Raw genomic sequence first — 23433 nt, forward strand, 5'->3', positions numbered from 1 at the left:
CAAATAGTCAAAGATATTTACCCTTTCGAGTCTCATTGTCCCTAGACTTGGATTCGGTCGAGTTGTTCTGGGGGGATTAAAGATCATAAATTTGGTTTTAAGGGAGTTGATCTCCAGTTCCCGAGCTGTGCAGAATTCTTCAAAACCATCCAATGTTCGCTGTATACCCATTGGAGATTTAGAAAGTAAGAGGGTATCATCGGCGAACATGATGGCAGGCACCCTGTCGCCAGCTAACTTAGGAGCGACGTTGTCCTGTACTCCATTAAGATGCGCGATTACCCCATTGACATAGAGGCACACACAGCCCTGCCTTACCCCCTGCCAACAGGAAATCGAGACGACAGGGCTCCACTTTTCCCGCACCTAACTTGGGCAAAGTTAGCCTCATGCAAGCTCATTTCTTACCATGAGCTGAATTCGCTGACTGGAAATTGAATGCACACACCACAACAGTGTATTCACGCCTTGTGTGTCACTGTCTGGCGACAGAGACGCTTAAGCTTGCTAGGCACGTCCAGGAGCGTTGCCACAAGGGGTTTGGGAGACAGTTGACAGAAGGGAGAACTGTTCCCCAGGAATTATTGTGGGAATGGTGCAGTCCAGAGGACTCAGCTCCTTTGGGCTACAGACCGTAATAGGTCGTAGCCCAAGGTTATTTAACTTGCCAATTTGGGCTGCCAGTCACCATTTTATGGCTAGGTGACACGGTGGCAGCCCAATAGGTAGGGTCTCTCTTGTAACATTTTATGGTTTGCTGTTTGGTTATGTCCATTGTGGAGGACAAAGTGTGCAGGTGCTCCTCTTATGGCGTGAAGCGGGGCGCCTGTACTTGATCGCCATGGTTGCAGCCTCCACTCCAGGTCGTCTTAAGCGGGGCCTCGGGCGGGGTGGCAGACCGTGTTGGCTTGCTCACCGCCTCAAAGGCAAACTGAGAAGGAGCCAAAGGGTAGGACCGTGGGGCTGCTTGCCTGTTCAGAGAGTGGCCTCGCTTGGTTTGGGAGCATCGTGCGAGCGGGGAGAGGATGTGGCCTAACGGCTAGAGTGACAGACCTCGATGCTGGGGAACCAGGGTTGAGTCTCTACAGGGGCGCTCAACACATTTTGTGATTCTGGGCAAATCACTTAATCTCCCCGTGCCTCACAAAAAAAATGAATGCGTCTGTCTGTAACTCAACTGGTGCTCATGTAAAGTGCTCGGATACTTTCAAGTCTAGTTTGCGCTATATAAAAAAAGGGGGGGGAGACTGGGGGTTGGTGGATTTGGCCCCTCAGCTGGTAGGCGATTGGGATATGGAAGATACAGGGGGAACCATTTAGGATGGCACTGTATGGGATCACAAGGCCCTGGGAGATTGGGAGATTGCTAGAGGGAAGGGCAGGCCCAGGAGGCCTGGCTGGTTTCCACACCTATCAAGACCAAAGAGGGGTAAGGGGGCAGGCCCAGTGTCTCCTTTGGAAAACAGGATAGACAGGGCACCTCAGGGGCTCCGGTCTCACTGGCCAGAGAAAGTCACTTGGGGAGGCGAGGCAGTGGCAGCAAAGAGAGGTAATGGAGAGCACAGTTGTGGAAATAGGACAGTGGGTAAGATCTCATCCCAGACGGTAAATAGTGGTCCGGCCTCTGCTTTGGTCGCAGTCATGCTGGAGTGGAGTGAAGAGGAAGGTTAGGGGGAAGATGGAGAAGGGGCCCTGCCTGGATTCCCACAGGATGGGCAGTCAGAAGGGGGTAGGCGCATGCCTCAGCGGGTGTAGTCCCGCAGGGGGCAAAAGGGGGCGGAAGTTCAGGGTACTATAGTATGGTGTCTGAGAACGAAGGGAGGTTGAATCGCCTGTAACTGGGAATCAGTAGGGATGTGGGCGCAGGCCAGCAAGAGTTGCAGGTGCAGTTGCAAGATAGAGGCAGTATGAGAGGTAGGGAGTGACTGAGGACATGGGGCTGAAGGTAGTTGCGCTTGGACCTTGCACTTCGGATCTATGCTCGTTTTTACAGGTGGTACGACAGCATCAGCAGACTGCCGACTCGGGAGAGCACTTTGCAGCTCCACTACCCAGATGTAAAGAGATGGCATGGTGCAGAGAGGTCAACCGGACCTCATCGTGGAGAAGGCAATAGCTGATGCAAGAAAGTCCGGGCAACTTCATCAGAGCCACTCGCAAACAAGCGTAAAGAGTCATTGAGGACACAGAAGTCTCAATGGCCCCAGAAACAGTGTGTCTTGAAAGGCTTATTATGGCCCTTGAGGAAACGGTTGGATGCTATAATATGGCTTAAAGTATGCTACCACAGCAGGGGAAACGGACAGTGCAAGCAGGGTGGGAGAGGACGAATGAACAGGTGGACTGCATTGCACTGGACTATGATGAGGATAGTCCTGAGGAAGGAGAGATTGTGGATAATGATGCACCAGTGGAGGTGGAAATGCGGTGGTGGTAGAGTGGGTAGGTCAGGTGGGGGGAAGCAATTAACCAGTTTCTGCCTAGTGTTTTACAGGCTTCAGACAAAAGGATGGCGAGATCCACCGAGACAATGTTGTAGAATATGAGGGTTCCACTAGCAAGATGGCAGGCTATGGAATAGGGACCAACCTTAAGGCCAGGTAGGAAAACAAGGGTCACGGTAATGGTCCTGGTCACAGTGTTAATCGCGGTAGATGCTGGGCAGGTCTGAGAGGAAAAAGGAGCGCGGTTGAGGAAAGGACGATATGTAAAGAATACAGGGGTGAGCAACGAGGATCAGATGACAAGCAAGAGGGACAGAGGTGGTGCACAGAAGGAGGAAGGGGCACAGGAGCAAGAGGGGGCAGGGGGTCTGGAAGGGGGCAGCAAACGGAGACCGGCAAGCAGGGACAGATGCAGGAAAAGACAACAGGGTTGTTGCGGACGCAAGAAGCGAGGGTCTAAAAGGAAAGGTAGAGGAGCCGACGGGCAAAGAGAGTAAAGAATTGAAAATTAAAAAACTGCCATACATTGGGGTAACAAAACGCTTGGGGGCACACCTCCTGCTGTCTACAAAAGAGGACATTTGGAAGGGTCAATACTTTGAGATAGTTAAGCTATTACACAGGGAGCTCAGAGCCAGAGAGGGATCTAAAGGCTGAAGGTGCCTATGAAAATCGAGAACTGGACAGCAACATTTTTCAATTATGCAAGCATTTACTGCGAAAAATACCCAGAGCAAGGTGTAGCCCTGTTCAAATATATAGATGTCCTATGCAAGGCTCAGATCACACATGGGGGGTATATGCATGGGCACAATATGATGATGAATTTCGGGCACACATGGTACCAGATGCTGAGGCAAAATGGGGGGAAATTGACTCTGACATGTGGCAACACACAATGGGACCAGCAAAATTCGGGAAGACAATTTTCACAGCTAGCAGATTCCCCATATTATACCGGCCCTTTCAGGGGCACCCCAACTGGAGATGGGTGGGAGCAACAGTCAAAGAGCTATGAGGAGTGCCAGGTGTCTTCTGGGATTTTAACAAAGGTATCTGCAAAAGTGGGAATTGCACATTCCGTCACAAGTGTTCAAGATGCGCAGGGAGGCATGCTCTCATACACTATTTTGGCACGGCAGGGTCACAGCAAGGTGGGCATATAGGGAGACACTCAGGGAACTGGCATCAGCCACAAGGTGCCACTCATCTTACCGCGGCTTACGGGGGTGGCATAAGGACTAGTTAATCTTGACAGGATGGAACTTTGGTTGCAGTCAAATGTAAACAGGGATGATGCAGTAGTGTTGGGGGATGGATTTCAATGAGGGTTCAGACTGTGATATGAGGGTTCGAGAGTGAGGTGATGGGCAGAAAATCTGAAATCGATCAAGGAACACCCACAGGTAGTGAGGGAAAAACTACAGAAAGAAATTCTTGAAGGTTGAATGACGGGTCTGTTTGATGATTGGCCCATGACTGACCTAATAGTGTCCCCAGAGCAGGGTCAGGTCCAACTCATACAACACTTGTCATGGCCTGAAGGGCAATCGGTCAACTAATTCACATCTGATGAGTTGGCTTTGGTGTTTTATTCTTCAGTGGAAGTAGCTATGTCCCTAGTATAACAGGCGGGGATGTGGGTAGGGGGTAGAGATGGCAAAGAGTGACATAAATTTAGCCTTCAGGTTATTACCAGTGCACCCAGATGATTTTCAACTGCTAAAGATTCAGTTTAAAGGACTGTGCCTTGTTTCAAGGTTTCAGTTCCTTCCTACAATGGTGGTTTACCTGGTGTACAGGACAGACATAAGTTACTCACTATTTAGTGATTTTTTCTTTGTTGGCTGCCCAGATCAGCGGATTGCCAGCAGCTGCTGGTAAGTTTTCAAGAGCTCATGATGGATCTGGGAGTTGCTTTGGCTCAGGGGAAAACAGTCGGCCCACAGACAGTGCTTTCCTTTTTAGGGATAGAGCTTGACTAAAGGGCAATGGCGGCACATTTTCCGCGGGGAAACAAGCAAAACATGCTGTTGTTGAGAGATGTCATGCTAGGAAAAGCTTAGGTTAAGGTTCAGGATGTACAGGTGCTGTTAGGCCATCTCAAATTTGCATGTGGAGGAGTGACAGAAGGTAGGGTGGGAGGGAGATTTGCGCCTGTGGTGCTTATTTTTGGATACATTAAATGGAGTGCCACTGTACACACCGCAGCAGTTTGGGTGGGACATTCAGATTTTCTCTGATGCTGCAGGAGGAGCTGGTTTTGTATTGTATTGGCAAGGAAGATGGTGTGCTGAAGAATGGCCAGAGATGTGGAAGTATGGGGGATGAGTACTGCCTTTCTTGAATTGTTTCCACTGCTTGTGGCTGTTTCTATCTGGGGTAAGGAGCTAGCCTGCAAGAAGATTTTGTTTCAGGTTCATAACATGGCAGTGGTGCAGATAGTGAACAGGCAGTCAGCGAAGGGAGGCCTAGATATTGAAGTTACTGAGTGTGTTTGTGCTCTAATGCTTGATACACGACCCTGTTCAGAGTAAAACATGTACCAGGGGTGGACAATGATATTGTGGATGCTTTGTCTCGTTCACAGTGGGAGAGATGCCATGTGCTGGCCAGGCAGGCGGACAGGGACAAGACATCTATTCCTAAAGACCTATAGAAAGTAGGAGACAGAGGCTTTTCCAGTTAGTGGTAGGGTCACGGGCAGAGTCCACCAGGAAAACATATTCACAAAGCTTGGGAGGAATTCTTGAACAACTGAGCCAAAAAGAGGCCAAAGGGTTAGGGGAGAACAGAAGATGTAGTACAGTTTATATTGTCATTGACAGAGAAGGGGCTGCCCTGGGTCATATTCACGAGGAAGTTGGCAGATATTGAATTTACAGGAAAGTTACTCCGTCAGTGGGGAACCGGGTAGTCGATGTTGGAAAGTTGGGCCAGGGATCAGGGCCTTGGGAGGACAACTAGGAGACCTATAGGTTGGAAGTTTTTTTAGAGGTGATACTAATTCTGCCAGACATGTGCATCAGAGAAGGGGAAGCAATGCTCTTCTTTTCCATAATGCTTTGGATGTTCTTTGAAGCATTTAGGGTGTCAGAATTGTTGTGTGGGGAAGTGTGGGTGGGGCCTTTTCTGGGAAGAAACAGTGGTGCAAGAGGATGTGGTTCTGGTCCGGCTGTGTGACCCAAAGACAGACCAGGGGTCACTTGGACAGACACTGGTATTGAAGGCTTATCCTGTGGTAGACTTGTGCCCGTTAGATGGGGGGGAGAAGTTGCGAGCGGGCAGGTCCTCCCTACAGGGAGAAGTGTTCAGGCATACGAATGGGAAGCAACAGTCCACTTTTCAGCTGCTAGCAGTATTGAAGAAAGTCTTTTCCCGTCTTGGCATGCCAGCTAGGTAGTACGGTACACACTCTTTCCATATTGCAGTGGCAACAGAGGCAGGCAAGTGGGGTTTATCCCGGGAGCAGATTATGAACCTAGGACAGACTGCTTTAAAAAATATATGCGGTTGGATGGGGGGGATTCTTGATGAATAGACTATGTTCTTTCCCTTCCTGCTGCCAGCCTTTTCAGGTTTGGTTGTGGCCCCGGAGGCTGTCAGCTGGCCCGAGTGGATTGTGGGGCATGTCTTTGTGTAGTGGGCCAACCAGGAAGCGTAGAATAGTGTACCTGGTATTAGTCTAGGTTTTGATCCCCAGCTATTCTCTGTGTGTGGTAGGTAGGGAAAAGGGGGACTGCGATGGAGAGAGCTTTTACCTAGCCTGAACAGGCTTCGGTCAGGAAAGCATTGTCCTGATGTTTTGCTGGAGCATTTAGGGGAGAAAGACTTGGTGGTGGTGAAGAGTGTGGCGCTGCTGCGCAAAATGCAAAGAGACATAAGGGCGGTCAAAGAACTGTGGTCTGGGTGTTTCCTGTTATGGACAGCATTTATTCCATGAGGGAATTGAGTGGGGTCTTGAAGCCGGCAGTGATTGATAAGGCGAGGTGAAAGGTGTATAGAGAAATGTGAGGATTTTGTAGGGCAGAAGGTTTTGACAGAGTCGAACACTCTGAGATGAGATATGATAGAATAGAGTTCTTTAGGGATGATGTTTCTTGCTTTGATATGGAAATGTTATTTTTGTAAATGAAGGACCTTTTAGCTCGGACTTTGAAGGGGCAGCAGTGATTGGCAAGAAGTTTGGGGGAAGGGCAGAAAAACCCAGGTTAGAGCTTTTTTCTGGTGGTGGTTGGCATGGGTTTAGAATGATAATGTTATTGTTGTTGCCATTGGCAACCCAGGCTGAAAGGGAGGATGTGAACAAGTCACACCGGAACAAGGCAGGAAGGTAAAGGTTAAGATATGGGAAATTAAGTTTAATAGACGATGACAGATCTACTAATAAGCGGTAGAGGAACTTAAAAGGTCATCATGGAAAAAATGCAGAATGTTATGAGGTAGATACTTGCTGATTACGTATGTGGGGGCGGAACATTTAGGCGTGGGTGTGGTAAATTAGGTGATGAACTCTGTAGAGTGAGGTTTAGTTTTGTAAGGTGAAATGTCCCGAAATTTTTGTGATGTGCACCTGTTTAAGAAAACCTGCCTTTTTCACACTTACAAAAGTGTTAGTGGTCTGTGCTGCGCCCCTGTCACCTTATGTCCTGGCACACAGCAGTGAGGAGCGTCTTGAAATTTAAGGGGTACATGCACTTTCTACAATTGGCTGCCAGAGGCGGCTCTAGTAAACAGACTACAAATGAGAGGGATTCACAAGAGACTGAAGCCTGACTGCCTATCTGCTAAGGGGAGTTTCACATTCTCTTTCCAACGTAAAAGCACTTCAAAACATTAAAGAGCATTGTGTTTGTATTGTCTGATCCCAGCACATTTGCATGACAGATCTCTGGTAGTGTGGTAATGCCTGGTAAATTAGTGAAATGTGTTACCCTTACTCGAGATACATGGCATTTGGCAGTACTGAGTTAGGGCCACAGAGGGATCCACCTCAGAGGCAGCATGAAGCCAGGGGCCTCCACAATACAGTGTCTGGGATTGCTCCATGAGGCCAAGTCGCAGGAGCAGTCAGGGGTAATTAATTGTTGCCAGCTTCTGCACCATGCTGAAGCCCCTTTCGATGAGTGCTGATGTACCCTAGGAGGAGATCAGAAGAGGATTAGGGAGCCTAGGAGTAATACATCCACCATGTTAGCTGTCCTGGTCATACCACCTGCAGGCTTCCTCTTTTCTTTAATTTACGTTCTCTATCTTTCTCTGCCCAATACATGTCAGCCTTCATTGCCCTGCTGGTCTTTTCTATGTTGTGCTAGAAATCTACAGTCTTGTTATATCCTTGTATTGCATTGGTCTATGGCATGTGCCAGTATTGTATTGCCCTGGGTTACTGTTACTATGTTATGATGCAGCCAGGTCTGGACTTGAGGGTTCTGGAATTTGAGGAGGGAGATGAAGAGGAAGAACACGGTTGTCAGCTGAACTATGTGTGCTCTGGGGCGGTTACTGATATCTAAAATAAAGAGGATCCACAATTTCAAAGGGTGTCTTCCTTCTTAAACATGGCGACGAGGATGGGATCTGATTAGATCTAAGAAGCCTGAACATGTGATGGATTTTTGAATTCAACTGCAGACAGTTTAAGGATATCAGTTTATGAAAAAGTGCCCCAGTGATACGGTTTCATTACCGACGAGTTCAACATGCTGGATTTGATGGTGAGCTGATTTGACATACGACAGTGAGCAACAAGATTTAAAAGAAGGAGAGCAGAAATGGTGGCAATATTTGTTTTCAAACTTGTCTAACTGCATGAACCAATTTTGCTCTGACTGTATCACGAGCGTTGCTGCAAGGAGCCATGGAAAAGGTTCGCTTAAAGATTCCTTTCCTCGCCAAACCATAGTGAATATCGGAGCTGGGCTGACGCAACAAGGCAAGTCAAGTGCATTGTGGGAACGTGCGTCATTCCGTCGAAGTTCACTGATGTGCCACCATCTTTGAGGGCGTGTGGTCTAATCGCGAGTGCCGTCTACTTAGCTGTGCCGCAAATACCGGCATAGTTCTGCTGCTTATACAGTGACCGCACCGCTGGTAGGGACGTGAGGTGCTTAGAAGTAAGTTGCCAGCACACTCGTTTTATGAGTGCCGCCTTAGCTTGGCTGGTTTTGGTACTGCTTCACGGGCAGCTGCTGAAAAGTACATTGGGAAATTGTTAACACAACAAGACGGGGCATTGCTGGATAGTTACCACACTTTATCACCTTTGCGTGTGAGCCACATTTGCGTTGAAGAGTACTAGGAAGGTAAGAGAGAGAATGTCATTACAAAATATTCCTCCACCGCCTCATTTCTTACAAGAACCAGGATCGCCCCTTATGGATTGGGGTGATTGGAAAGAATCATTCACTACATACATTGAAGCAATTGGGGGTGATGTATATATTGCCAAAAGGAAGGTGGCTATGTTAAAAAATAGCTTAAGTGTTGAGGGGAGAAAAGTACTAAAGACCTGTAAATGGGGAAACTGATGGTTCAGGCGACAAAGCTGATGATTATGAGGATGCCTTATCAGCTTTGGAAGAGAATTTTGGCAAGAAGCTCACCATTGTGGTGGAAAGACATAAGTTCTTTTCATGTGCACAGGAACCAGAGGAGTCAGTTGCGCAATATGTCGCTATATTAAGAAGATTAGCAGTGACCTGTAAATACAAGGATCTTAGAGATGGTATCATTAGAGACCAGATGATCAATAGATTGTCAAATCTCAAAATCCAAGAAAAGTTGCTTGACTTAAAGGATGTTGGAAAAAACTATAGAGATCGTCAAACGGATGGAAAATACATCTAGCTATGTGAAAGAACTTGGAAGTGCATCCAAAAACAATTTAAGTGTTTAAAAAGTGTGTGAAATCGATACAGTCAACAACAAGGATTTTAAGGGAAAGCGTACAAGCGAATGTCATTGCTAAACAATAAGTATTTAAAAAGAAGTGCTGTTTTAGGTGTGGTAGTGAGAGATATAATGCAGATGCAAGAAATTGTCCAGCAACTGCAGGCACATGTTATAAATGTAACACCATGGGGCATTTTACTAGGATATGCAAATTGAAGGAATATGGAAGTGGTAAGAAATCTGTGGATTTGATCAATAATATGGATAGTAATGTTCATGCAGGGAAATCGGTTAATTCAGAAGAAGAAGAGATTGAAGTGTTAATGCTTGATGATGGTACAAATGTTTGTACAAGCACCATGGCTGTTGCATGTGTAGAGAATTCCCGTCCTCCAAAATGTGAAGTCACAGTGAATGGTATTGTGACATAGTTTTGGGCGGTTTCATGTTCACCTTTTACTATCATTGACAGACTTACATAGGAGAAACTGAACAGTCCGGTTTTAGTCCCCAAAGATGTAGAACCGGTAGGCTATTGTGGGGAAAAGCTACCTGTGATGGTATACATTATGGCAGATCTTATGTTTCATGGTAGACATGCAAGAAGCAAAGTGTATGTAGTTCAGAAAGGGAAATTATTATTAGGTTGGAGAGAACAACGTATGCTGAGTATGATTTTAAACCCAAATCATCCATAACAAGTCCTTTTGACTCAATACAAAGATGATTGGGTAACCCAATTTCCAGCATTGTTTAGCGGTAAGTTGAGGTGTCTAAAGAAATTTGAGCACAAGTTTATACTTAACAATAATGTGAATCCAATTGTATATAAAGTACGGAACGTGCCGTTGACAAGAACAGATGCTCTGAGAAAAGAATTACAAAGGTTATGTGAAAATGGGGTAATTGAGCCAATCAAACCCCTGGAATGGCTCAGTCCCATAGTGCTCGCAATGAAACCAAATGGCAATATCCGCATGTGTGTGGTCTTGAGAGATCTAAATAAGTGCATATGGGTAGATCGGCATCCCCTTCTACGTATTAACGAAATGCTGTCAAGCATCTCTGTGGTTAGGTACTTTACCACTTTGGATGTATCCAATGTCAACCATCAGATAAAGCTACTTGCAAAGTCAAAACATTTAACATCATTTATAACGCCAGAAGGAGCTTTTCATTTTGTCCGTATGCCATTTGGTCTGGCGTCTGCATCTGCAGTATTTCAGAGAGTGATGCAGAGTTTTGTGGGCAACATGAGGAATGTGCTTGTATATCAAGATGATATCTTAGTGTGGGGGAAAGACATGACCCAACACAATGATATTCTCAGAGAAGTGCAAACCAAATTAGAGAAAGCAGTCGTAACAATAGGGGTGGAAAAATGTAAATTTGCTCAGGAGGAAGTTGAATATTTGGGGCATATTTTGTCAATCAATGGTGTCAAGCCTAAACATAAGCTGGTAGAGGCTATGGAGATTGCTCCTTCGCCTCATGACAAAAAGCAGCTTAGGTAATTTTTAGGACTGACAGAATATTATTCCGAATTTGTGCATCATTTTGCAGACAAAGTACACATGCTACGTGATCTCATGAAAAAGGGAGTAACATACTTATGGACAGAAGAATGTCAAAAAGCATTTGACAAAATAAAGAAGGAAATTGCTATAGTAGTGGCACTAAAACCTTTTGATTCGGTTGACCAAACCACTATTGTTACAGATGCCAGTGGCTATCGTCTGGGAGCCATTCTAATGCAAAAACATCACAGGAAAGAAAGAGTAGTAGCGTTCGCCTCTAGGACTTTAAAAGGTGCGGAGAAATCTTACTCTGTCATCGAAAAAGAGGCACTGGCATGTTGGTGGGGTTGCAATATTTTTGAATTTACATCTGGGGCACCAGGTTTGAATTACGTACAGATCACAAACCGGTGATAGATTTGTTCTCTACTGTAGGAGCAGCAAACGCTACTACATGTATTGCTAAATGGTTACATTGGTTACAAGAATATGATTTTGTAGTGAATTATGTCCCAGCTGTAAAGAATATTAATGCAGATTGCATGTCCACATTGCCCTTGGATGTTGTTAATGCTGACGAGTGTGATGATTGGATGGGGTTGATATTTCAGAGGTGTGCCAGGCCATTGGTGAGAATGAATGAAGAGATGCGCTTAAAAAGAGATCCTGTGTTAGTGAAAGTAACAAGTAAGGTATCTGTGACATATGGCTGGAAATTGGACGAGGATTTAGGCATTTACAAGGGGAGGAACTCTCAGAAACAAATGGAGTTGTGAGAAGAGGTGACAAATTAGTGGTACCGGAGGGGTTACGTGGTAGACTGATTGGTATAATGCATGAAGGTATGTCTGCCATGAAAAGGCAAATAAGAATGGATTTCTGGTGGCTAGGAATGGACAGACAAATCGAAGGGTTTGTAAGGAACTGCATTTTATGTATGTGCAGCGATAAATCACATGTTGCACAAGGGACCACTATCAATCCTGTAGAATGGCCCCAGAAGGCCTGGGAGAAGATTGCCATTGATATATGTGGACCGTCTGCCATGAAAAGGAAAATAAGAATGGATTTCTGGTGGCCAGGAATGGTCAGACAAATCGAAGGGTATGTAAGGATCTGCATTTTATGTATGTGCAGCGATAAATCACATGTTGCACAAGAGACCACTATCAATCCTGTAGAATGGCCCAAGAAGGCCTGGGAGAAGATTGCCATTGATATATGTGGACCGTTTGGGTACTTAAGGAAGAATGGCAAATTTGCTGTTGTGATGATGGATTACCACTCGAAGTGGCGTTCATGCGTGAGGTGAAGGCCACAAACCTGATGTTGTTCTGTCAGGATATTTTCCGTCGGGAAATGTTTCCTGCTGAATTGGTAACAGACAGTGATCCCCAGTTTGTTTCACTTGAATTTCAAAATGTTCTTAAATGTTGGGGCATTAAACACACCAGGACTTCCTGTATCATCCTAGAGGAAACTGTGTTATCGAGCGCTTTAAACGTGTGCTGGGTGAAAGTGCGCAATTAGCCATTTCTAACAACATTTGTTGGAAAAAACAGGTTAAAGCCATGTTTTGGGATTACCGAACTACCCCCCCATTCTGTTACAGGAGAAACTCCATTTAGTCTGTTGAAAGGAAGGGTACCAAGTACTGTGGCTGTTCCGGCATGGATGATGAAGTACGAAAAAAAACATTCCATGAGGATGCATTACATAAAAAATTAGACATTATCAACAGCAATACATGCAGAGACATAATGATAAAATTATCAAACAGAGGCAAAGATTTATGGTGGACATGTGGGTAAGAGTTTATGTCTGTAATATGGTGTTGAAGGGGTGCTTCTATATGGTCAGAACCAAGAAGGGTGGTAGAGATCCGTGGAAATCGTTTGTTACTGTCAGATGGTAAATGGTGAAATACAGGAAGGGATGTGGAAATGCACGAGTGGGAGAGAAGGAAAGAGACTCGGAGTAGATATGGAAAAGAAGATGAGGCTCAGAGTAGAAGTAGAAAAGAAGGTGAGAAAAGATTGAGTGGGAGAGTAAGGTAAAAACCTATCTGGCACAAGGATTTCTTATGTTCATGAATTCTTGAGATGTGCGTAAAAGAATAGTTAAATTGTACTCCTAGAACATTTATGTAATTGTTTATGCACATTTCTTTTTATTAATATTGTTACATGCAGTGCAACACTTGTATTTCCTCATGTATTTTTTTTTATTTCTGTTTGTTAAAGAAAGATATGTTATATCCTTGCATTGCATTTGACTATGGCATGTGCCAGTATTGTATTGCACTATGTTACTGTTACTAAGTTATGATGCAGCCAGGTCTGGACTTGAGGGTTCTGGAATGTGAGAAGGGAGAAGAAGAGGCAGAGCACAGTTGGCAGCTAAACTATGTGTGCTCCTTGGGGCTGTTCCTGATATCTAAAATAAAGAGGATGTACAATTTAAAATGGTATCTTCCTTCTTAAAAAGTCTCTACCTGTGACGCACAATCTTTACTCTGGTTTCTCCAGTCAGTCTCCTGTTATCCTACCAATCCGTTATCATCTGCTTCTGATAAGCATGTCTCCCTAATGTCCACTACAGCTGGGTTTAGTTATTATTGTGGCATATTCAATTAGTTAGAGTCGTTTTCTCTTGGTTTCTCCTGCAGCATGAAAGACCCTTAGCGGACCAAGTCACAGTTTTCAGCAAGGGCATTCCCAATTGTGTGAACATTGTTTACATAATCTGTGTAAAATTTACGAAACTTTCAAAGTTCGGTGAGCCTGGTCTTTGCCTAAATGAACAAGTCATATTTATTTGAAGAAATCTCAGTTGGTGATTTTCTACCACACACTCAAACATGTTCTTGCTTTTCGTATTCCATGTCTCCAACATTTTTGTTGCCCATTGTTAGGATTATATTTGTTTTGACTAATCTCAATCCCTGCCATTTCTCAAATTTAAAATGAGATACCTTGTCCTTAATGTTGTGATGACAACCAGAGCCAATCAGGAACTCCACCACTTCCAGCTTTCCGTGCTCTGCCGCTAAGTGAAATGCTGTTCGTCCCATCTAAGAGTACAAAAGTACATAAAAACTTTAAAGATTGCATAAAACATGAGGTTTACACATTTTCCACCACTTTAATCATGCATATGGGACGAAGTTGTCCCTTTCCCTGATCAATATGTCGTAAAGAACACTACTATTGTATTTCTCCTGCGTCCCACTTTTGCTAGCTAGCAGGCTGCAACAGGGGTGCTGACAGATCATAACTATGAACCCCAGATCTATTTCTGTACCGATCTCTTCACATAGTACAGCCAGAAAACAATCCACTTACTGCCTGAATTTTCTTTTAAAAATCATAAAAGAAGAAAGTATGTCTTTATTTCGTGATTATGCTGTTAATCATTATTACCATGTACGATGTAAGTAGATGCAAATATTAACAGCAAGGAGTTTAGAAACAATAGAAACAAGCATTGGCAAAGCCAATAGGTCTTGCCTATGTGAAAGATATTGGCTTTGTGAATGTCTTCTAGTATGTTTCACACCAGCATGGCTGAAAGTAAAAAAAAAAAGCGCTATGATTTGGTCAGCGCTGGCCGAGTCATGGTGCCTTTTTTGTTACTTTCAGCCACGAAGCTGTACTGCTGTACAACATGAATAAACAAGAAGTTGCAAGATATGCAATTGGTCTTCCTGTTTTAAGGAATATTTATGAAGTTTGTTTTTATAACTAATAATGTAAATTGTATAATTATACTGCTACTATGTGGACCAACTTCCCTTTTGCACAAATACCAGCGCACTTTGATCAATTGATAAGATTAAGACTGTAGTCAGATTGTGACTGTTTACTTAGGGCGATATATTTTATTGTATTGTGTGTTTGTCATTGTCTTTTTTATGGTGTACTTTTCATGGTGTACTTTTATGATCCACAGAGATCGAAATAAAGTTTTCGAATTGAATTGAATAAACAAAACGTTGACAAAGCCAATTAATCTTGCGTAAGTGAGACATATTGGGTATGCCAATGCTTGTTATAAAGGCTCTTCAGACAGCTGGATTTCTCATCTAGCCCTTTTCTACGCTCACTCACACATATGTAATAAAATAATAATGAATGAAAATAGGTCTTTAGCTAAACATGCAAAGCATAGGCGCTTCACAGCAAAATCATTATTATTTTTAGTGGGTAAGGGAAGCAATGTACTTTAATAAACTCTGCTGGGAGCCCAGGTGAAAATATGCAGATAATTGGCTTTCTACATGAATTTATTTTTTCAACTGAAGTTGGTTTGTGGTACTTTAATCCTATCTCCTGTCACCCTGAGGCATGTCAACAGATACTGATTTGCATCGTGGGGAGTCCTGTATGAAGAGGCCAAGCCCACACTTCCATGTGCTATTCACGATGCTATTGGAGCCCACTGAGCCAACTCCAGCGGCTGGCTTGATGCTATCATCCATGTCACCTACGCAAGGATATGGGCGAAAATACAGCCCTGCACACCGATTCTTTACAAAAACCAAGGAGTTTAGAGTCCCAATCGAAAGAAAATGGCCCCTGCATTCCGAGCATTCATCAGTGTTTTACTTCCTGGATTTTAGGTGTGCACTTCTTTAAACATGACCCGGATTTATTTATTTTAAATCCCAGCTCTGTAATAAATATAAATGGATGTTGATGTGTGAGTAAAATTAAAGTCAACCTTGTCCCAACAGCTGCTGCCCAATCAAATGTTTTTGGTTTTTCTTGACTGAATTAAAATACTGCCTCACATCTAATAGCTAAATTATTGGTGTTAACATTAGCACTGCCTGACACTTGTTGCTGTTTTGTTGTGCGGTGAAAAATATGTTTATCCTACTTAATGGATCGCATTTTATATCTCTTTGAATGCTGAACTACTGCGTTGGCCCTGCAAGTGTACTTCTTAACCAGGGGCTACATTTACAGTTTCCAGCCTGCAGCTTCAAACACTGTCACCTAGAGGCGAGTGAGAACCCCTAGCTCCCAGAACTGTGGTTCAGTGTGGGGCACCTATTATTGCTGGTGTGGGATCGCACAGGTAACATGGACAGTAAAAAGGGAGGGTGGTGTAAAGCTGAACAACACTTTGAAGCAACCGTGTGGGCAGTGGTAGAAGTGGGGGAAAAAAAGTAGGGGAACTGTGGGCGGAGACTCTGAGGGTGGGGATAACCCAAGGATTGGATCAATGGGCGGAGTCAGAGGTGTGGCCAGAATGTGCCAAACATCCCAATTTTTTGTATTTGTTTGGAATTACACTGATCAGTTACAGCTTATTGTGTTATTTAATTCAACCAATGGATACACTTGATTATTTAAGGTTTAATAGGAGTCATTGGCATTTAAATAAATTCACAAAGTGGGATATGTTTCTAAACACACAATGTCCCAAATACGCTTAAAAGTGGAATCACAAGCTGTTTCTCTTATTAGCACTTCTCCTCCCTTCTTCCACAAGAGCAGTTCAAACATGAATGGTAAAATATTCTAGTTTACAACTGTTTTCTATATAATTATGGCTCTGCCATATTTGCCACATAATACATCTTCCACTGCATGATCTTACAGTTTCAACTAATCATTTTTGTAGCTTAAACGGATAAAAAGTTACTAAAAACGTGACTTGAGTTGCTGCAAAGTGAATGGCCCTTTGCAAAGGTTGACTGATCACCTTTCTCATTGCTTCATTTGTATGTTGTACTGATAATAATGAGGCAGAATCTTTGCAGAGACTTAACATGTGTAAAAATGTCTAAGTAATAAAGTATAAGAAAAAACATTGCATTACGCTGCAGACCCTTTTCTTTGTTGCATAATTTAGTAAACACTGCGGCATCATTTCGTCCCCCATTGCTGCATAATTCAAGTGGCTCCAGAGCAGGTAACACATGTTAAAAGTGCTTGTGCATGAAGCAGAGAGACTGTGAAGTTTGAAAACTTAGTTTAGTTTGCATGCAAATACTGCATTGCCGATCCTTGGTGAGTTGCAGCTACAACTGCTAAAACAAGAACAATGGAGGTACCCATGGGTGAGGACTGGCTGGCCTCGATGGCAGGGCCTGCTTTAGTTCTGGTGGCGCACTGTGCAAAAATGTTTGTTGGTGCCCCCAATGATCACCTACGCCTCGGATTCCCTCACTACCACCCTTTAAAAGTTCCCCTCGAGTCTCCATAACCACATTCTTTCTCAGATGCATTTAATTTGATTTACAGCGCCACTCATACCAGTGTATGGTGTCAGAGCACTTTTTATCACACACAATACACAGAGACAATCATTTATACGTGTGTAAAGCACTGTATAGGAAATGTTACATAAGACAAAGGACTACAAGGTGTAGAAGCCACATGACAACCATACTAGTAGGCAGTATAGTTTAATGGCTCACTGTTCTATGTTAGGATTTTAACTTATAAACTGCAAGTAACAAAAGGATCTCTCTGACAAAAGCAGTAACCTACTAACCTAGTTAACATTATGTGCACTTGGTGATCTGCATGGGACATGTTCTTTGCAGCAGGCATATTAACCCTCTGTGCTACCTTTCCAGGAGTCAACCCTTCCACTAGACAAAACTCAGATCCCTCTGTAGGAAGAACATTAATCACCGAAGTTATCATGACATTTTTATTGTTGCTGAAAATTGCTGGAGGTCAGGAAGGAGGCAGAAGTTTTTTTAAACTATAATATACTTGCAAACACTATGCACCCACCCAAAATAGGTACCCAGTGCGGTCACACAATTCACACCGCCGTAACCTGCTCGAGGTTCACGTGATCTCAATGACAGAGTCACAGTGACTGGATCACTGTTGCTCTAGGGTGTGCTGCATCGTGGGCCAGCCCGCAAGAATGAACTTCAGTATCGATTGAGGTGGACAGGCCTTCAAGGTTTATCCACAATTGACACCACTAGGGTACACCTGCTTGTGCGAAGACTTCAGGCCTTTTAAGGTATAGTGGGGCCTTCTAAGTTCTTGCATGGGAATATGCTCCCTCAGTAGAGTGGTCTGGTGGACTGGTCATGAAGGCTGAACCCGGTTCCCCAGTTCCAAATTCGACAGCTCTGGCCATAGTGCCACATCCTCTCCCCCACTGAACACCATACTGCCCCATTGAGGGAAGCTCGCACTGGCTTCAGCCACAATCTAATTTTGTCCGCTATAAACACTTGCATGCGTCTCAATTCAAATTATGCACTTGATGAGAGTAATATGCTGCCTAAAAAAAAGGTAAAATAAACACTCATAGGGAATGCAAGATTAAGTAAAGCATGTGAAATGTAAGTAGAAACAACATGGTACCTTAATGATCTCTCACTCACTATTCAGAAATCAGCGAGTGGTTTTACCTAAAAAGTTAAATACATGACCACAGGGCCCTGAAGGGGTCCTGTAGTCATACAAAACTTAAGCAGTATTGTTTAAAAAAACACATCCATAAACACAGAGCCATGGTACACATTTTGTTTTCCAATCCACCCATCAACCAGGTACTGCAATACATCCAGGAATGCTGCACTTCCCCACCTGGGGACAACAATGTTGTTCAAAGAAAGACTGCAAAGTCTGTAAAGTGAGAGGCTGATGTGTTTGGATGTGAATAAAACCAATCTGGCCACTTTGCAACCACCACTCTGTCTTGCTCTATTTAGTTATGTATTTATTTTTCATATTTAAAACTTCTTAATTCTCTCCATCCTGCACTTTGGAATAGAAAAATGTCAGAAAAAGGGCATTTCCCACAAGAGTGTTATTCTTTTTTGGATCCATCTCACAGGGAAGCACCTAAATGAAAGAAGGAAAGAGAGGTTGTGAACAGTTTCTTCAAGTCACGGTTTTCAGTAAGTGAGGAGCAAGACAGAAAGGGATTAATAGGAAGAGAGGGGAGGGGAGGGGGGCAGCTGCCAGCACAGAAAAGAAGAGGACATTGTCCTTGGCTTCTCTGGGCAGTAAGGAAAAAACAGAGTCCTTTTCCTTCTCTGACCGTCCTTGAATGTCCACGAAAGCAAGCCGAGCCTTATCTGAATGCCTTTGCTATTTCTGCCGTCCTGGGACACAGTTTTGAAAAGAAAAATTAGGGGAACGGAATCTTTTAGTAGGGACACGCTGTACCCTTCCGATCCTGCCCACTTCGACCGCTGTTTTAAACTTGCATTACACACAGCAGGCTGCTACAGAAAAAGGTTTTATATTTAAATGGTTTCCAAAATATAGATTTTTTGCAGGGTGTACATAGAGCATTTCCGTTATTTTTTTATAACTGTGTTTTAAAATCACACAATTTGCAGCTTAGCATGTAACGCCCTTATGAAACCCCTCAAAAAGAATAAATGTGTGTCATCAGGATGAAATTGTTTTATGGCAACTGTCTTTTAAAAGAACACACTTCACACCTTAGTAGGTAGCTCCCCTACAGTACCTCTCAAAATGAATGAATGTGTATCACCAGGAAGTTTCCAGGGATTCCATCAGTTAAAGCCAATTCCGGTTACCAGGTGCCCTTTACATTTGCAGATTCAGCATTTGTGCACATTTGCACGTCTTTCAGGCAATCAGGAACCCTGCCAAAAATCTTTGTTTAGCTGTCTTCCGCTCCCTCAGTTTCACAGCGCAGGAGGCTACCTGAAAGACGCTTTAGCTGAAGCTTTTCAGCTCCCATAATTAACCGTCCCGGGACGGTTGACTTTTGACAAAAAGTAGGGGAACTCTTTTCCTAAAATAAAAAAAGGAAGGGCACACCGTGCCTCTCAGACCCCCCCCCCCACTTCGACCACTGCGTGTGGGGTAGGAGGAGGCAAGGAACTGGATGGGCGAGAGGGGGAAAGCAGTCTTATGCAATGCTGCAACTTAAATACAACAGGGAAGCCGGTTCATCCCACCCTCATAGATTTCGAGAGGAGGTTATGTTTTGGCCTTTCGCAAACTGATGATAGCTTTACCTTTAGCCACAGCTGGTTTCACAACCCCCCTAAAACCCTCCTTGTGAACAACACATGGGCTGAGAAAGAGCAGTCAGACAAGCGAGCGGCTCGAGACAAACCCCTACCGGGGGCAGCAGCAAGAAAAGGTAGCTGCTGAGCCCAAGAAAATGTTGTGCTCCGATTGGTCAGTTTTGCGTAAAACGACCAATTGGTGGGGGGCCCCCTGGGTGTGCCACAAAGATAAATGGGTGTAGACCCCCTCCAAGAATGATGTGCCTTCGCTGTTGGGTTTAAAAATACCATACTGCGCCCCCTGACCATCCGGCTAAGCCAGAACTTGAAGTCAGTAAGGGACAATCCATCCATTGCAAAGAAAAAAGTATACGAGAAGGTCGCCTAGGGTGGGTCACCAGTCCCTTTCTCAAACCCCTGTGCAGCAATTTTGTAGAGTCACCGTTCGAGTTGGTACTCAAATGAGGAGCCCGGTCAGTTTTGACTCATTCACCATCTGTCGCACCCAGCTGGGTATTAGGTCAACAACTGGCTGGACCAATCAAATCAAAATCTTGTATTTTTCCCTACTGAAGAATCCACCTCTATTACCCAGCAGGTGGGTCTCTTGCTGGGTCATGTCGGGATATGGACTCTTTTTATGCTGCTACCAAGACAACGGCCATTACAAGAGAGGACCTTGTGGCTCCCCCTTTTTACTGGGGCACGAACGGTTTGAGGGACGGCCATCCAGCACTAATAAGCTCAGCCAGTTCTCCAAATAGAGTTCAGGTGATGGACTCTCTGCCTAGTCCAGGACATGCACAATCTGGATATTATTGTGGCGGGAGCTCCCCTCCAGGTCATCCAGCTTTGCAGCTATGGCCGCATTTTCTGCCTCAAATTTCGTGAGGCGGCCTTGGGTCCCTACCACAGTCTGTGCCAGCTGTGTGAGGGTCCATTCCAGGACTCCGGCCCTCTCCGTCAGTTTCCTGTGGTCTGCCTCTAACAGCCCCACCTCTTGGGACACCGATTAGATTTTGTTCTCCAAGTTGGTCTTGGTATCCTGAATTGCTGCCAGGATTGGCGAAGTGTGGGCCTCCAGACCCTGGTAAGTGGCCTTCGCTGTGCAGCTACTCATGCTTTCCAGAAGCCTTGCGGAATTCTCCTAGTGCTCCTGCCTCGCTCCCTCCTGCTGGGTTCTTGGTGCACCATGTACAGTCTGCTGGGAGGTGCTCTTCAAATGAACCCCTACAGTCCTCTCTGGCACTTTCTGGGCCAGAGGGCCTCCCACGCCTTGCAAGTCCCTCTGTCACCTTCATGCCAGTACCTCTGCATCCATCGATGAACGCGGGCAGGGACCAACCCACAGGTGGCATACCGCAGTCCCCTGCATGAGTCCAGACTCACCTACAGCAGCCAGTCGGCCCAGTGTGGTTGGTGATTTCCGCAGGCACCAAGCTCTCGCATCTGGCTGTAGGCCCCTGCGGGGTGTCTGTCCTGCTGCTCTCAGCCCCCGCGGGAGCCTTCACTGTGCTCCAGGGTCCTCCTCCAGACGCTCACTTCGAGTCTCTCTGCCATTTTGCCTCCACGGCTCTCTGGTCTTCTCCATCATGTTCTAGCCATAGTGTGGGGACCCAGAGTGTGGAGGTAACTGGCACCGGTCACACTGGATGCCAAGTGCCACCACTCAATGTCTTGCTTCAGTGGTGCCCCCTCTTAAAGCAGTATGACTGTCTCTGTGGGCCAATGGTGCTAGAGCTCTCAGATTACATGACCGGCTCCATGCATCTCCAGGCACGCCCCATGCATGGATCCCTTACATGTATACATGCATTCAGCACCCCCACTCAGTCTACACGCACTGTTCAGCAATAAAGTTTGTTTATATTTAACCAGTGTATCCTATATACAAATACACACACTGCCGGGACTGCCGGTACACACACTCATCATGTGCGTGCTGCACAACACTTCACCCTTCATGTATTGTAATTCACACAAGCACACATACATCCAATACATGCTTTCACCGCGTATGAACTGCACAGCACTACATCTCTCATTAAATGTATTACTCACAGGCATACATACACCCAGTACATGCACAAACCACACATGCACTGCACAATGCACTTCCCAGGCACACACATATCCAGCACAGTCACTACTGCGCTGTGAAGAATTCCATATTTACCCGATGTGGGCTAAGGGGTGAGCTAAGCATGCAGCAGCTGAACTTTTGAATAAGTGACTGAGCCTGTCGGCCTCACTCCAGTGACACAGAGTAAAAAGGTACTGTTTACTACTACTGATCACTACAAGGCATGCTGCAAACACAGCACTTGTGCTGCGAAACTCCTGGTGAAGGCGGTATACTTCCAAAACTATGAGGGTAGAGATTTGTGCGCCACTCCTGGTCCAACAAGACTGCAATAAGTTAGACTGGCTTATCTGATGAGGTACACACAAGATCCATGTTCCCCGATGACAAAAAAAAATCAGCACTAAGGATCTAAACAGCAGTACAGTTGGGCACTCATGGCAAGGGTACACTTCTTTACCATGCAGAGGCTTATCCATCCCAACTCCCTCAACATGTCAGCTATCTGACGAGGGGGCTTCTCTCAGAGCCTATAGGAACATAGCTGCAGTCTGCAGAGCACCAGATAGAGCCTGCTGCATAAGATAAACTGATCAGCAGTGGTCTGGAGGGGTGCATATATAGTGCCATATGCATTTATCAGGCCTGCACACAATAAGGGGGTATTTTCTTACTCTGGCCCTCAGAATTCATCTGGCTATGAAAAACGCATTACTCGCCAGCACTTGCTCCTAGGCGAGTCTGCTCGTGTCCACCTCCCAGTCTTCCCTAGGTTGTGGAGTGTGCTGTGGTGCCCTACCCTCACCCTACAAATACAGAGCTGAAACTTTGCACAAAGCTGTGTTCTTAATCCTGAATTGGACAATCCTTCCTTGACCCCGCCCATCCTTCTTTTATGGTGTATTGCCCTTGCTGCAGTGCCACTAATCTCCAGGCACTTTTAAGGTATGTTGTTTCCCCCACACTCTATGGCATCCTTGTGTGGCTCAACTGCACTGAAAACAGGACCCCAAGCAGCAACATTTCGAGAACAAGGGGTACACCAGGCCTGCTGGCCAGGAGATGCCACAGGAGGATACTCATTCTCAGCTCGGTTAAGGGACACGCATGGATCAGAAATCTGTGCTGTACTATTAGACATGAAACTGAGCCTGACAACCATCAATTGCATGACAGACAATCTGACTCACTGCCTTGACCGAATTAAAGTGCCTCCAAAGGCATAATGATCGTTATGATCAGCTGGAGCAATGTGTGCCGGAAACTGAAGACCACTTTGATGGCAGAGAAGAGGAAATCTTCCCCACAGAGAGAGCACTGTGGCAATCCAAGTGACGAATGAAGATCATGAGGTCTGTTTGAGCTGCAGCAACTTGAGCATATTAGGCATCCTGGACACTACAATATGAATAAGGTGAAGGACTATATAGGAAACTTGCTGAAAAACGTCTTCTGCAATACCATCTTCTTCCCTATGTTTTCTCTGGAAAAAGTGCACAAGTCTTTGGGGCCTCAATC

At 45.0% G+C, this 23433-nt stretch overlaps 1 protein-coding gene across 3 annotated transcripts in view; it reads right to left on the bottom strand.

Moving 5' to 3' along the window:
• Window positions 1-23433, bottom strand: part of ANKDD1A (ankyrin repeat and death domain containing 1A) — a 335216-nt gene that overhangs the window by 136154 nt on the left and 175629 nt on the right. For all 3 annotated transcript variants that reach the window (XM_078683094.1, XM_078683093.1, XM_078683095.1), the window contains exon 6: window positions 13830-13928. In XM_078683094.1, the coding sequence (XP_078539220.1) occupies window positions 13830-13928 (99 nt within the window). The remainder of the gene's footprint in view (window positions 1-13829; window positions 13929-23433) is intronic.

The sequence above is a fragment of the Lissotriton helveticus genome, chromosome 3_1 (genome assembly GCF_964261635.1).
Source record: "Lissotriton helveticus chromosome 3_1, aLisHel1.1, whole genome shotgun sequence".
Lineage (NCBI taxonomy): Eukaryota > Metazoa > Chordata > Amphibia > Caudata > Salamandridae > Lissotriton > Lissotriton helveticus.